The 13,283-nt window shown below is 51.6% G+C and overlaps 1 protein-coding gene across 1 annotated transcript; it reads right to left on the bottom strand.

Moving 5' to 3' along the window:
- Positions 1-7,520: 7,520 nt before the first annotated feature.
- QC761_201870 (uncharacterized protein) lies at positions 7,521-12,864 on the bottom strand (the record flags this gene model as incomplete). The annotated part of the gene is made up of 3 exons (XM_062875915.1): positions 7,521-11,355; positions 11,410-11,446; positions 11,486-12,864. The coding sequence occupies 3 exons, from the start codon at positions 12,862-12,864 to the stop codon at positions 7,759-7,761; spliced, it is 5,013 nt and encodes a 1,670-aa protein (XP_062734463.1). The 3' UTR covers positions 7,521-7,758.
- Positions 12,865-13,283: the final 419 nt, after the last annotated feature.

The raw sequence follows: 13,283 nt of genomic DNA, 5'->3' as shown, positions 1-13,283 counted from the left end.
GGGTAGTTGCATGGTCAAAGTCAGGAGCTTGGCTGGCTTTTGATACAAGTACACACACACAGTTTTCCTGTCGCCCGAACATTTTCTGACAGCTGCTGGCTCGGAATCGGGAAAGGAAGGGCCGGGAATCCCTACTGGGATGGGGAGAGGAATTATCTTGCGGTTTTGTTGAGGAGGCTGCGTGTGGGCTGCGGGTGGTCCCTTGTTTGGCTGGGTGGATGGATGGAAATGTGAGTTGATGGTGTTGGTGAAACGGGGCAGGTTTAGCCGATGGAGTGTATGGAGTGTTGTGTTGTGGTGGAAGGGCACGGCAGTTTTGTATGCTACTTCTTTTTCCCCCAAGATACACTTTGGGATAAGTTTTGAGAAGTAGGAGCAAGGTAGGTAGGCACGTAGGTAAAGAGGTTTTACAGGTGCGTTGATGTCTATTGCCCACCGTTGCCCTGTTCGAAAGTTAAATACCACCGTGGCGAAACAAACATGGATCCAACATCAGAGAGGAAACCGAATGACCAACATTACAAGGCAATCAGCTAGTCGTGCTGCTCCCGCCAGTTCAAATGCAACATTCTGGCCACTAGAAGAAAAGAAAAAGAGGCGTCAAACATCTGACCTTTTGGTCAATATTCACCCTCTTGTCGAATAGGGTGGTGGTGGGTGTGGAAGGAACATGTGCAGTTGATAGTCAAGATACACACAAACCATGCCACCCAATACATTTGATCAACTCCCTTTCCCTCATGCACATTCCCGTCAAGCCCGATCCGAGTGATTAATTGATTGACGGGCTGCCCCTTCCCCACCAATATCCATCCACCCTTCCTCCCCCGCCCCTCTCTCTCACTTCTTGCCTATTGAGAAATTGAAGATCTTGTCTTGTCTGTTCAGGCAGCTGACTTGATCAATCATAGCCCCCTTGCTCTTACAAATGATATCGATATAGAAAAAAAAAATGCTTGTGCGCCCTTGGGCATCAAGATCTTCATTCCATGCTCAGTTATCTGCTGTCTGAGGCTTGCTGACCGTTACCCCCAGAGAAGGAAAAAAGTGTCGATCACTGAACTTGTCACTCGGTGCTTATGAAGAGCTAAAAGACACGCAGCGGGCCGAGCATAGATTGCTATACTTTGATGGGGGAAATGCCAAAAAACCATCGTGGACCCTGGATGTCGGATCCCGAATGGGGGGGGGGTGGTTGGGTGTACCTTACCCACTACCATTACCTCAACATATGTGTGTGTGTGTGAGAGAGAGAGGGAGCCAGGAATCGGGTCATTGGGTTTCAAATTCTTCCCAAGCCATCAATCACCAAAGTTTTGACACCGCCACAGTGCATGCTGAGTTATCGAGGAAGTTGGTTAGGTGAGCTAAGAAAGCACGATAGAACAGATCACACACCGGCAACGCAAGCAGTCATCATGCAAAGCGGAAGAGGCGTTTCTAGCCTTCTTTTCCCACATCATGGCCCCGGCTCCCCGGGTTCAACTTTGTCAGTTCTCTCATGCTATTTTTATGCTTACCGATTAGAAAAATGAAAAAAAGAATGATCGCCCCACCGGAGGATATTTCCCCATCCTCCTTTCCGCGGCCGCCCAGATCTGACAGATCATTCCCCCATGATCTGCCTTTTCTTCGCCCTCGTCGTCGTCGTCGTCGTCCTCCTCCTCCTCCTCCTCCTCCGGTCCGCGGAAGAATACCCAGCCGAGGAAGTGAGGGAGAGAGGAAAAGGCAAAAAAGAAAAGGTCGTACAACGGTCTGACAAGTCCACCTTACCTGTTTGCCAACTCATCATAGTCAGTACAAGTCGCGGTCCGGCCGGTGTGGGTGTGGAACTGCTTGCTCTCCTCCCCCTCTTTAAGAAGAAGAAACCAAAAGCTACCTTTACGTCGGACCGAGACCATCAGGTGATTGTACTTCACTTACCTATTCGTTTTCCCGGGCCGAAACACATGCTCGGGAAGTGTGTACACACGGTTCGGGAACGGGTTTAGGGAGAGAAAAGGAGGCAAATTTGGGCAGCATTGTGCAACTATTTGTGGTACCCAATGATAGAGAAACGGAGAGAGAGAGAGACCTCGAGCTGCGGCCGCAACGCAAAAAAATATAAACGATAATGATGGAGAACCGAGAACCGGGCTTTGGTTTTGGAGAGAGACGAAGCGGATGGATAATCATCGGCTCGCGCTTTGTGAGTGGTTGTGTAGGTTTGGGACACACAAGAAACGGGTAGCTGCATCATCACAATTCATTCCAGCTGCAACATGAGAGAAATCTCGTCCACCCCATACTACTCTGCCACCAAGCAAAAAAAAAAAAAAAAAAATGTCAGCCCACCTGGCAGGAACGTTTTTGTCTTTCGGATTTGTTGTCATTTTTCTTTCATAGGGTAAGAAACGAAAACTCATCGTCAACCTACCTCCCAATTCCAACATCTCTGCCTTAATCAAACATCTACATATCTAATCGAGATCTCATTGGACTCCCACCCGATCACCTGCCAAACACACAACAGACTTTTGTGTTCTCTCGATTCCACACACACGCGCGCGTGGCCCCGTCAAAACCTCCTTCATGTAGGGCCCGCCCGCTCCAAGCGACAGGTCGCAGATCTTTAACCCCCCCTTTTTTTCACCACTCAGAAACGGGAAATCGATCTAGGTGGCTGACTGGTGGGCGGCGGCCGGATAGCTGTGTACCTCGAGGTACCCCCCTCAGCCCGCACTGTGGCAAGGCTGAGAGCGCTGCTCAGTGCGTGCGGGCGGGGTCTAGCTATAAACTGGAGTCCGACACACAACACCGTTTTGGCATTTAAAAACACTAGTCCCAAAAATTCCATCTTTGAATTGCTCGCAAGCGCCAATCTGTAACCCACAGCTGGAACGGTTACCCCTCGCACTGGTTGGAGAGCAGCGTTTGGCCAACAGATCAGGGGCCAGCTGTCGATATCAAAGCCAACAATCACTTCCATCCCCCGCTTTTAATCTTTTGAACCATCCATCTAAAACCATCGTCAATGATATCATTCGCCTCCCCCTAAAGCTGACTGAACCCTGCGGCGCAGTCGAATTGCTGTCATGAATGCAACTCAGGTGTATGATTGGAGAATTTTAATACCCCCACCCCGCCAACAAAGTACCTCTACCTGCCAAGCTCCCTCCTCCCCTCGCTAATCTCGACCGCAACAGTCAGTCAACTGACGTCACGAGATCTGGCTTGTGGGGTGGTAGGTGCACTGTGCGGGGTTTCTGCCCAGTGGTGGTGGTCCGCAGGAATCGGAATGGCACGAAATCTGTGGAGTAAATACACACTGTGCTCGCAACGAGCCGTAGGCTATCATTCCGAGTTCATTCACTTCTGCCCAACCGAACTTCTGGGATGATGGAGTTTGTCAGTTGCATGCATTGAGTGGGAGGGAAGAGGAAAAAAAAAGCCGCATTTGGGGGGGGGGAGGGGGGAGGGTGTGTGGGTGATGGAGGAAAAAAGCTTGCCAAAACCAACACGCCGCCGGGGTAAATGCAACCACATACTGTACCAGGAGCATCATATCATCTCGAAGAAGGCGATGATGCACTCATCAAACATTTGCAATCTTGGAAATATGTTTACCGCGCTTACTCCGGCTTGAGTGAAAGCTCAGAAGTCTTCTACCAAGACAATTCCTCGGGTCTAGAACACCCAATCCTCCTTTTCTCTACTTTCTTTTCGATCTGGAGCTACTAGTTTGACTCTCAGCTGCATCTGCAATCTGCAGCTTGCCAAGTCAGGGATAGAGCCGCCCACTGGGAAAGCAAACTCCCTCAGCTGAAAAGGCGGGTACGGGTGAAATCGTAAGATCGAGAATAGAAAATCGAATAATGCAAGATGAAGAATCGAGATGTCGATTGCGATTGTGAAGGGGGAGTGGGACTCCTCAGATGACACTACTGCTGCACGCGCACATGACAAGGCGTACGATTTGTTTCTGTTTGCCCGTTGGCCCCCCCGTGTTGGTGGTGCGGGAAAGGAGGAAGAGACAGGAGCCAAGGGAGAAGGATATCACATATCAGTTCTGGATATGGGCTCAGCCTGCATACACTGTGTGCTAGGTTGGCCTATATCAGCCGTCCAAACTCGACCTGACGAACAAGCTATCAGATAGGGTGTTTCAATCAGCGCGCAATGACACATGATGGAAGACGGCGAGCAAGAAGACAAACCTGCATTTGCCATATTGGAAAGGGTCTCGCTTGTGTCCGACGACTGGCGAGAGCATGGCAGGCTCGTGTCATGGGACGCAAGGGAAGACGCTGTTAGCTCGAAGGGTTGCCTTTCCTTTGCAGGTTGACAAGGCTTCCAGAAACTCCTCGCAGGAAAGCTGGGAGACGGTCCCAGCTGCAGAGTACGTATCGGCGGTTTGGCTTTGCCTGGACCCTATGCACATGTATTCCAGGGAGCCAAGCAGATCCGATTCCAACCACACCGCTGCTGGCTAATGTGGTGTTTCTGCTCTGGTCCAGAAGCTGTCTTTTCTCTTGTGGTCCTCTCTTGTGTTTTGGCTTGTCTGCCCTGTCTACCATGTCGGTGAACGAAATGGTTGTATTGTCTTTGTCGGATGTATCGTGAGTGTCCAAGTTCGAGGCATCCCCCGAAAGCAAGAAAAAGAAAAATACAACTGACGTCTAAAAGGCGGTCTAAATCGATAATATGTCTCAAAAGCACCCCCAAGAGCCGCTCGATCCCAGAGATTGAAACAAATTGCCCGGATCGGCTCTGGGAAACGGACGGGTAATGCGTCCCTGGATCTGGATCAGACATATGCACTCCAGTGTGGTTCGGGTCAGAGTAAAACAACGGCTTTGACTGACGGGCGCGGCGGGTGAGCTGGGGAACGAGAGGCCGGATCCAAAGACCCGGACTGACTGGGAAAGTTTACAAAAACCAAGGAAATGTGAACATGGGTTTCTATTTCTTTGGCATGCGAAGATCGGGCCGCGGGAGGGTGCAGTTTTGACAGGTAGGTCCCTGCTGTTGTCAAGTGAGGGATGTTTACTCGAGGGAGTCATGGTGTTATGAGGTTCTGGATGGATGGTTAGCACGTATGATCAACCAGTGATAGACTTGATCGAGTAGAACAAGCTCTGATAGAAAATTCGTGCATGACTACCTAGCCGTTGACTTGCCGCTGCAATATCTGACAACAGTTTCAGGCAGTATTAGATATCCAGATCCGAACCGCACCCAATAAACCTCCACGCTGCTGATCTTCTAGAACACTCCGATGGTGGTGTTACAACCATAAACAAGGCCAAGGATCCGACTTTTTCGAATCCCCGCGAGGGCGTTTTTAGATGCCGTTGATTGACCGTGTGGCCTCGTGTGTGTACAACCTCACACAAGGTGTACGACAGGATGCATGTCACAATGTGATACTCGCGTGCGGCCTTATCGACTGCAAGAAGGGACTTCCGGTTTCTAGCCTCTGCTGATGAGTAATACACGGCTTAGAATCCAACCTCAGCTGTCAATGACGGTAGGAGAAGCATCACTCTTTCCATAATCCTACCTTTCAGAAACCAAGCCGTCCGATCCGTTGGGGAGAAGGAGCATCGAGGCCGTTCCTGCCCATTATATACGACTTCATTCCGGGAAGTTTGCAACCGTCATCTAGCACGTCCCGGGCCCCCTCCTCGCCCTCGTCTTCGACCCCTGCCAAACTGAGCAACACATTCCATTATCACAACAACGTCAACCACCACCACTCGGCCTGCTCCCCCGTCGTATCCCATCCTGTCCCTGACACCGCTTGCAAGTCTCAGACCCTGAAATCGCACGTATCAACATGCCTCTCAACAGTAAATCATCACAAGGATCCCCCCCCTCCCTCCCCCTCTCATCGCCGAGTTCAAAGCCAAAAGACCGACTTGAAAACCCCTTGACACTGTCGTGTAAGAGTCGTACCTGACCACCCTCATCTGCACCTAGGGTCCAGTCAACCACCCTCATCACACCTAACACGATACACAGGCACAAGCTCCTCGTGGCCTTTCTCGCACCTCGTGTCCCCATGAACGGGACCGATATGACCTTGATCTTGCAGCAACCAAGGTTCAGATCTCATCCCTAACACCCAATCAGCCAAGTCAAGGGAAGCCAGTCCCTAGTGGAACCAGGCGGGATGATGGGATTCCTGGATTTCCCCTCCCACTCAACATGAGAATGTCAAGCCCAAGGGTCGTCCTTGATAAATTCAAGGGTCAATGACGACATGCCCACTTGATTTGAGGGACCCTGCCTAAAATCCCAGATCGATCGAACTCTGAAGTCCAACCAGGCCAGCCCGGCCAGAGGGTGGGAAAAAAAATAACTTGGACCCTGAAAGAAATCGCTGAATGCAAGCTGACGACAACTTCAGGGGTTGGAAAGAAAAAGGGGGGGACACAGCAGACGCAACAACACATGGGCGTGAACGGACGTTGGACCCCTTCCGATCGTTTGGACTCGATCATGAGGACCCTAGAGGCATGGCATGGCATACCAGACACGACACACCGCATGGAGAAAGAAGGGAAGAACAAAGACAACCAACCAAACCTAGGACCAAGACGAGACCAAGACCAAAGATGCGGTGTACTATACCTAGCTCCCTGAACCAGCTCGCTTGCTTGCTTGCTCGAGATGTACGAATGAGCGTTTTGCCTGTTTACACATGGCCAATTTGTCATGTGTGAGCAGATGTTAGCTTCATGCTGTTCAACTCTGGCGTCTGAATCCCTCTCTCTTACTCAGCGTGTAGTGACTAGAAGGTACATTTGGTGAACTAGCTCTACACAGTGTGGGTTGAAACGTACCAAGTGAAAAGGAAGGGTGATATCATGGCCCATCTATCTATCCTTGGAGATGACGGCAGGGTCTGAATGAATACATGAAACGTTGTTTGAACCACAACCTTACGTGGTGGTTTGCCAAACCAACAAAACCTTACCACAGACCACGGTTAGGAGTAGCTATGTAAACAAAGGGCTACCACCTACTATGAAGTTGTTCAAGAGCAAAAGGTTAGCCCTGTCACGGACCAGATCAAAAGGCAGATGGATGGACTGCTCAATCAAACAGAGCAATAAAAGAGAGATGGAGGGATCACAAGACCTTCGCTCTTCTCTCAAAATACCCTCATCACAAAGTAAACAAACCCCTTCTCAAATTTTCCACCATACACACAAAGCAAGTCTCATCGTCCCATTCCATGTGATAGGTATCCACTCACCTAGGCAACTACACAAAAACCACAATAAATAAATGAAATCGCAAAGAAATCGCCAAAAAAATAAAGCAAAAGCTCACCGGCCAACCCTTGAAGGTGGCCGGCTACGAAACCCTCGGTGGGTTTACTTCGGAATCGAACTCGGGAGCTGTCAGTTGCAAACTCCCAGTGGGGGACCGGGGGGCCGGTTATAGCAGCTCCTCCAATCTGACCATTTGTCCTGACCACATTAGTGGCGCCCTGGCTGGATTATCAGAGCTGCTGGTGGAAAGTACATGGTTGACCTAATATATAAACCACTTGTTCGCTCCTTCCTCTTTCCACATTGGGTGAGCATGAATGGACCAGCAGCGGCCACAACAGCTCTGAAGGGAAGGAGCAACCTGACGAGCACACTTCATGGCCAGGCAATAGGTTCTTCAACTCCCAAATAAAACGTGAAAGTGTGAGTATGACTTATAGAGGTACCTAATCTAGAGCCATAAAATCACAAAATCTCTACCCCCTTCTGACAGTCTTCACTTCCTTTGAATCTCATTCCCATTCCTCCTCCCCTCGCTCTCCTCCTCCTGAAAATGACTCTGATGACCATGACCTTGATGTCCCGCATCATCAAACTTGCCCTTGATCTCCGCACGACCACGCCCAACAACATCCTTCTGGTCATCCGACGAACTCAAAAAATCACTCGACTCAAACAGCGCCCCATTCCCATTCTCATTTTCTTCCTCCTTCACCGTCTGCCTCATGACACACTCCCGCTCCATAAACTCATCACCGGCGCCTCTCGTCTTGGAATGGCCCGGAAGTGGCGATGGACTCGCCGGAACAGCAGTAGCAGCAACAGGTGGTTGTCTGACCACAATAAAGGAATCAAGCTCCATAGCCTTTGGCGTCATCCCAGCCCGCTGTATGGGACTCTCACTTCTTGCTGCCCCCGAAGGGCCAGGGCTGCCAGTGAAAAACCTCCGTGGCGGAGGGCTCCGGTTGTTCCTCCGGCTGCTGACACGACGGACAAGATCAGTGGTTGTCTCCTCAAGGGCCGTAGCTGCCGACTCGAGAGCAGCACGGTTGAGATGAGCTGACGTCTCATCAATCAGACGGTTCTTCTTGCGAATCTCTGTCCACCGACTCATGGACCCCAGCTCAAGAATGTTGACACGGCGCATGCGGCTCGAGGGATTGCCCATGAGAAGAGGCCGCCACATCTCTGCGTCGGTCATGGTGTTTTGTGTGGCAGGTGCGGACACTTCAGAGCGACGGCGGATGCTCTCTCTGCGGTACTTCTCCCACTTTTCCATCTCGAGATTCTTGGAAACGGGAATGATTTGCACATCTTTGAAGCGAATGAGAACCGCGAGGAGAAGGAGCGTCAGGATCAACAGAATACCGGCAACGACACCAGTTGCAGCTTGCTGACCGAGGTTTCGCTGCAGATTACCTCCCACTGCCGTAGCCACAGCTGCCAGGACAAACCCAATCGTGTGGCAAACTGCAAACCCGGCTGTGACGCGGGGAAAAGACGAGTAGTTGGTGCGTTTGGATGACTTGTTGGAGGCACCACGTGGCCGGCCAGTCATTCCCGGGTGAAGATCCGAAGTGTCAAATGTCTCCATGATCAAGCCGTTGCATTCTGAGATGGCGAGACCCGAGAGCAAACCAATCATCGTAGCGAATAGTGTAGGGATTTCAAGAGGAACTGGAGGGCCGGTCGAGGCAAATGTGTAGGCGACTCCCACAAGAGGCAACACCAAGCAAACAATTGTCCGCCTCAGCAGGTGAGACGTCCATGAGAACTTCTTGTCGAATGTATCCTCATTTGACTGTTGCTGGTGGTGGCGACCCCGAGAAAATAAGTTTGCCTTTTGGAACGGGATGGCCACCAAAGCACCGAACGAAATGAAAGCGACACAGAGACCAACAAACGGTGACCTCAACTGGTATGACCTCGACGTCAAGGCACCCAGGAGAACAATGATGAGGACGACCTGGGCGTAGATCCATCCCGTGTAGAGCGCAATGATGAGAAAGCCAGGCTGCCGAAGCATCTCCAGCGACAACAAGATGCCATGGTACACCTCTTGCCCCCACCATGTAGGACCATCCTTGACACGATGCATCATGACCTCCCCCCGGGCCACCCTTCTCGAAACCCGGTTGCCGTTTCTGACCTCAGCCACGGATCTCCTGAACGGGGAGCGTCGGACTTCGGGACAGACAACATTCAAAAGAAGGATGAACATGATGAGGATGATGCTGACGTAGAATCCCCATGATGGGTTTGCGCTGTCAATGATGACGGCCCCAAGCAAGAACCCAATTCCAAGAGAGCCAGTGTAGCACCATGTCCAGAGCCCCAACCAAGCACCCATACCTCCTCCGTGTCTTCGCACGTCATGCTTGTCAACAATCTCTTGGTGCGGGTTGCCGCTCATCAACGAAGCCCCAAACAGATCAGTCAATACGGAGTGAAAGTTCATGCTAGCAAAGCCCAGGGTAAGGCCCATGAAGGCACGAGAACTCAACAGAGCCCATCTCCAGGTGCTGACATAGGGTGACCGAGGCTGGCTAACCGTGATGGCCTGGGGAAAGAGGAGAGGCATAGCCAAGACCAAACTCGACAGGATGTAGGGCTTCCGGCCATGAAGAAGAGGTAACGGCCAGAAGAAGAAGCTGGGGATGGCGAGACCAATGTAGAAGAAAACATTGCCGAGAATGGCGTAGTGTTGCAGGTCAGCAATCATGTACTGTATCGAAGGCACCATACCAGCATAGATGCCGATAAGAACACCAATGACAGCCGTACTCAGGCATGCAACCGTCGCCACAAAACGTTTCCGGACCGTAGACCAGTCGCGAGCAATGGGATGGCGTCGATATGCACGAGCGAGGCTGAAGCCCTGATAGCCTCTGAGACTGACGTGTGCCTTGCCACGAAGGTTGATGCGTCTGCTGTCGGTACCATTCTCGGGGTGAGGATCATCTTGCTCAAAGTGGTCATCTTTGGCCGGATATGATCTCTCGGCCGACGGCCCAGCTCCATCCGTCTCATGGAGCAGAATGTCCTCCATTGAATCATCAGGACGATGGTCAGCAGCACCATCGAAGCTCCAAGAGTTTGATTTTCGTATCTTTCCCGAAATTGACTTTCCGGCGGGTCGCAGCTTGGCATCAGGTCTTGAACGAGTATCCTTAAGAGGAACATCCTCTTCCTTTGCACACAAGAAGCTGAAGCGATGGTTGAGCAAAGGAAGACGGCGGCAACTGCGACACTTCTTGACCTTCTTGGACCCTCTACTCATCAAGATGCAGCCTTGTTCAGATAGAGAATCTGTCTGACCGTGATCGTCTGGTCTGGAAGGGGCGTGCGTGAGCGGGCTCACTGGGGGCGACAACTCCTGAAATCGACTCCGTTGAAGGTCTGATAGTGGGACATGTACCATACCAGCGTTGAGCTTCCTGAGGCTCGTGACCCTCTTGGGAATCTCGATTCTGACGTTCCTACTGCGCATACCAGGAGCTGACCTATGATGTTTGGGGACATGAGGAGGCTGCTTGATTGAAGAACGTGGCGTAGCAACCTTCTCGATCGATCTTTTGTAAACAGGAGGAGGAGGAGGCGGCGGCTGTTCATCGTCACTCGACTCGTAGACGCTAGGTAGGCTCTCGTGCACACTTGGTGGAGAGTTGTGAGAGTCTGCTTCATGGTCCACTGTTCCAAGCATATCGAGACATTGGTGGTCATCTTGGTCAACAGCTTGATTTGCCAAATCCATGGCTTTGTTGAGCAGTTGTTCCATGTTACACACAGTGCGCTTGAACCGCGTATCCAAGGATGTTGACGCGGTGGAATTACCAGTGAGGTTCCTGATCCTTCCCGAGACGGGAGACGTTGGCTGATTGCCCTCAACAGACTCTACCGTATTTTCCCTTGCGGGTAATTCAGTCAACTTGGACTGGTACGTCTCATACGGCTTGGTGAGGTCACGGAAGAACGAGGCCAGACGACTGAGGTCCAAATTTCTTGGGGTTGTTATTCCGGTTGAGCGAGGACCATCCCCCGAGTTTGACGAAACGGTGGTCGTAGTCGCACGGCGAGGATCAACAGAAGATGCCTGAGAAGTGTTAGTAGAATGCCCAGTATCATGACGAATATGGAGCTCGCCAACCTTCTTGCTTGTATTTGACAACTCTACATCCGAGTCCCTGGCTACCTCAGAAGTTGATTCCTAGTATGCAGCCAACTCGGGCGCCGTTTCTGCTCGACGAGTCCTTGTTCTTCTCTCCGCACTTGACTTGGTTCTTGGAGACTCGACCAAGGGATAAAGCCCAACACCCAGAAGATCTTCAGCAGACGGCTGGACCTTCGGCACAACACAAGAGCATGGATGGACAGTGGGAAACCCACACTCTAATGGACGTAGTATCGGATCCTCATTCTGACTGAATGACCTGCCGTTGGCCCACAACGTCTCTTCAGGTGCGTTAGCCGGTTCAGCATCGCTCAGCACAGCTGTCTCGTCCAGGATAGGACTGCGGTCTTGATGAAAGATTTCTCCTACAGCAGGTTGACCCGATTCAAATGGACTGAATACAGTCCCGTCCGAGATCATGGACTGGGCGGAATCCGCAAGTTGATGGGATGGCGGCCCTTCCCCATAGAGCAACATATCGCCTAAATGCCGGGAACTCGAGCGCGATGAATATTCGCTGGAGGGCCGGGATGGATCGGAACGGGCTTCTGTCTGCTCGGGTGCGAGGTCATCACAAACTTGGCCAGGGTCTGCCAAGCTGCTGTCCCGCAACGGTATTTCCAGTGGCGGATTAAGAAGTTTGATGGGGGGAATATCAGCTAGTGTGCGGACCTTTGACACCCCATGATACGGCTGACGTTGTTCGTAATCGGAAAGATTGAATGCCGTGACACCCAGAGCAGGCCGTACTTTGAGGGCTGAGCTGTGACCAGAGTGTTTGTGGTTGGAGACGTCTACTCTTTCTCTGCAAATGTCACCACCGGTGAGTCTGCGGAAGCGGTAGCCGACGACGGGGCCTTCTTCGTCTGAAGAATCATCAAAGAAATCGCCGAACGGAAACAAGCGTTTGTCTTTTTCAGGTGACTCGATTGGCTCGATAGGAGCGCATTCAACCCCGGCATCACAAAAATCGGCTCCTTTCAGCAATCCTGGATGATGAAGTTTCGCGTGGGCCTTCGTCGGATGCATTCGGGGATCGATGCATATCCTGCCTTGAATTCCACCACCAGAATGACCAGCTTCTGGATCAGGTTTCCGTCTTGTTTCCGGAACGACTGGTAGAGGCTTTTGTACCGATGGATGTGACAGGAAGCTTCTCGGAGAGCCTTCACGGGACCCAACAAGCCCGGGCGTAAAGTAAGACAGAGGAGCGGCTTCGTCAAGCCAGGGAGGATGGCTGGCCGACAGGTTCTGCAGAGCATCCTGGTATGCCTTGCTCGATGAAGGCACGGTCGAGACACCCTCACCGAAATCTGGCAAGCCAACTGGTGCGGTAGTGAAGCAACAAGACTCAGGACTAGGAGGTACGTCTGGTCCGGTTGTGCTCATTTGCAGCCCAGTGCGGAGCTCTGGCGGATGGTTGGCGTTCATTGTGGTGAAGTTGGAATGAACTTGAGTGAGAGAGTCTGATGAACGAGGGACAGGAGGCGATGGCCTCGAGGCTTCTGGACCAGCGAAGGGTGTAGGAATGGTTGGTGGTTGGTTGGTTGTTTGAATAGCCTCTGTCCACGTCGGAGGAGGAGATGAAGATAACGTATAGGAATTAGGACATGAACGAAAGACGATGCAATGAAGACTAAACGGGGGTGAAGGATGAATGGAATTGGAAGAAGTGTAGAGCAAGGGGATTGAATGTTGGTCTGCCGTCATCGAACACTTGCGTGGCAAACACTCCCACAAAGTATCTGATAAATGGAAAGAGCGCCGAACAATCTTGCCACGGGCCCCGAAGGCAGGTCAATCAGGGGAAGGAGGCTTGGTTTTAGCATGGAAGGTACACTTCAGGGACC

Source organism: Podospora bellae-mahoneyi, chromosome 2 (assembly GCF_035222275.1).
Source record: "Podospora bellae-mahoneyi strain CBS 112042 chromosome 2, whole genome shotgun sequence".
Lineage (NCBI taxonomy): Eukaryota > Fungi > Ascomycota > Sordariomycetes > Sordariales > Podosporaceae > Podospora > Podospora bellae-mahoneyi.
This window is presented reverse-complemented; position numbering and strand designations above follow the sequence as displayed.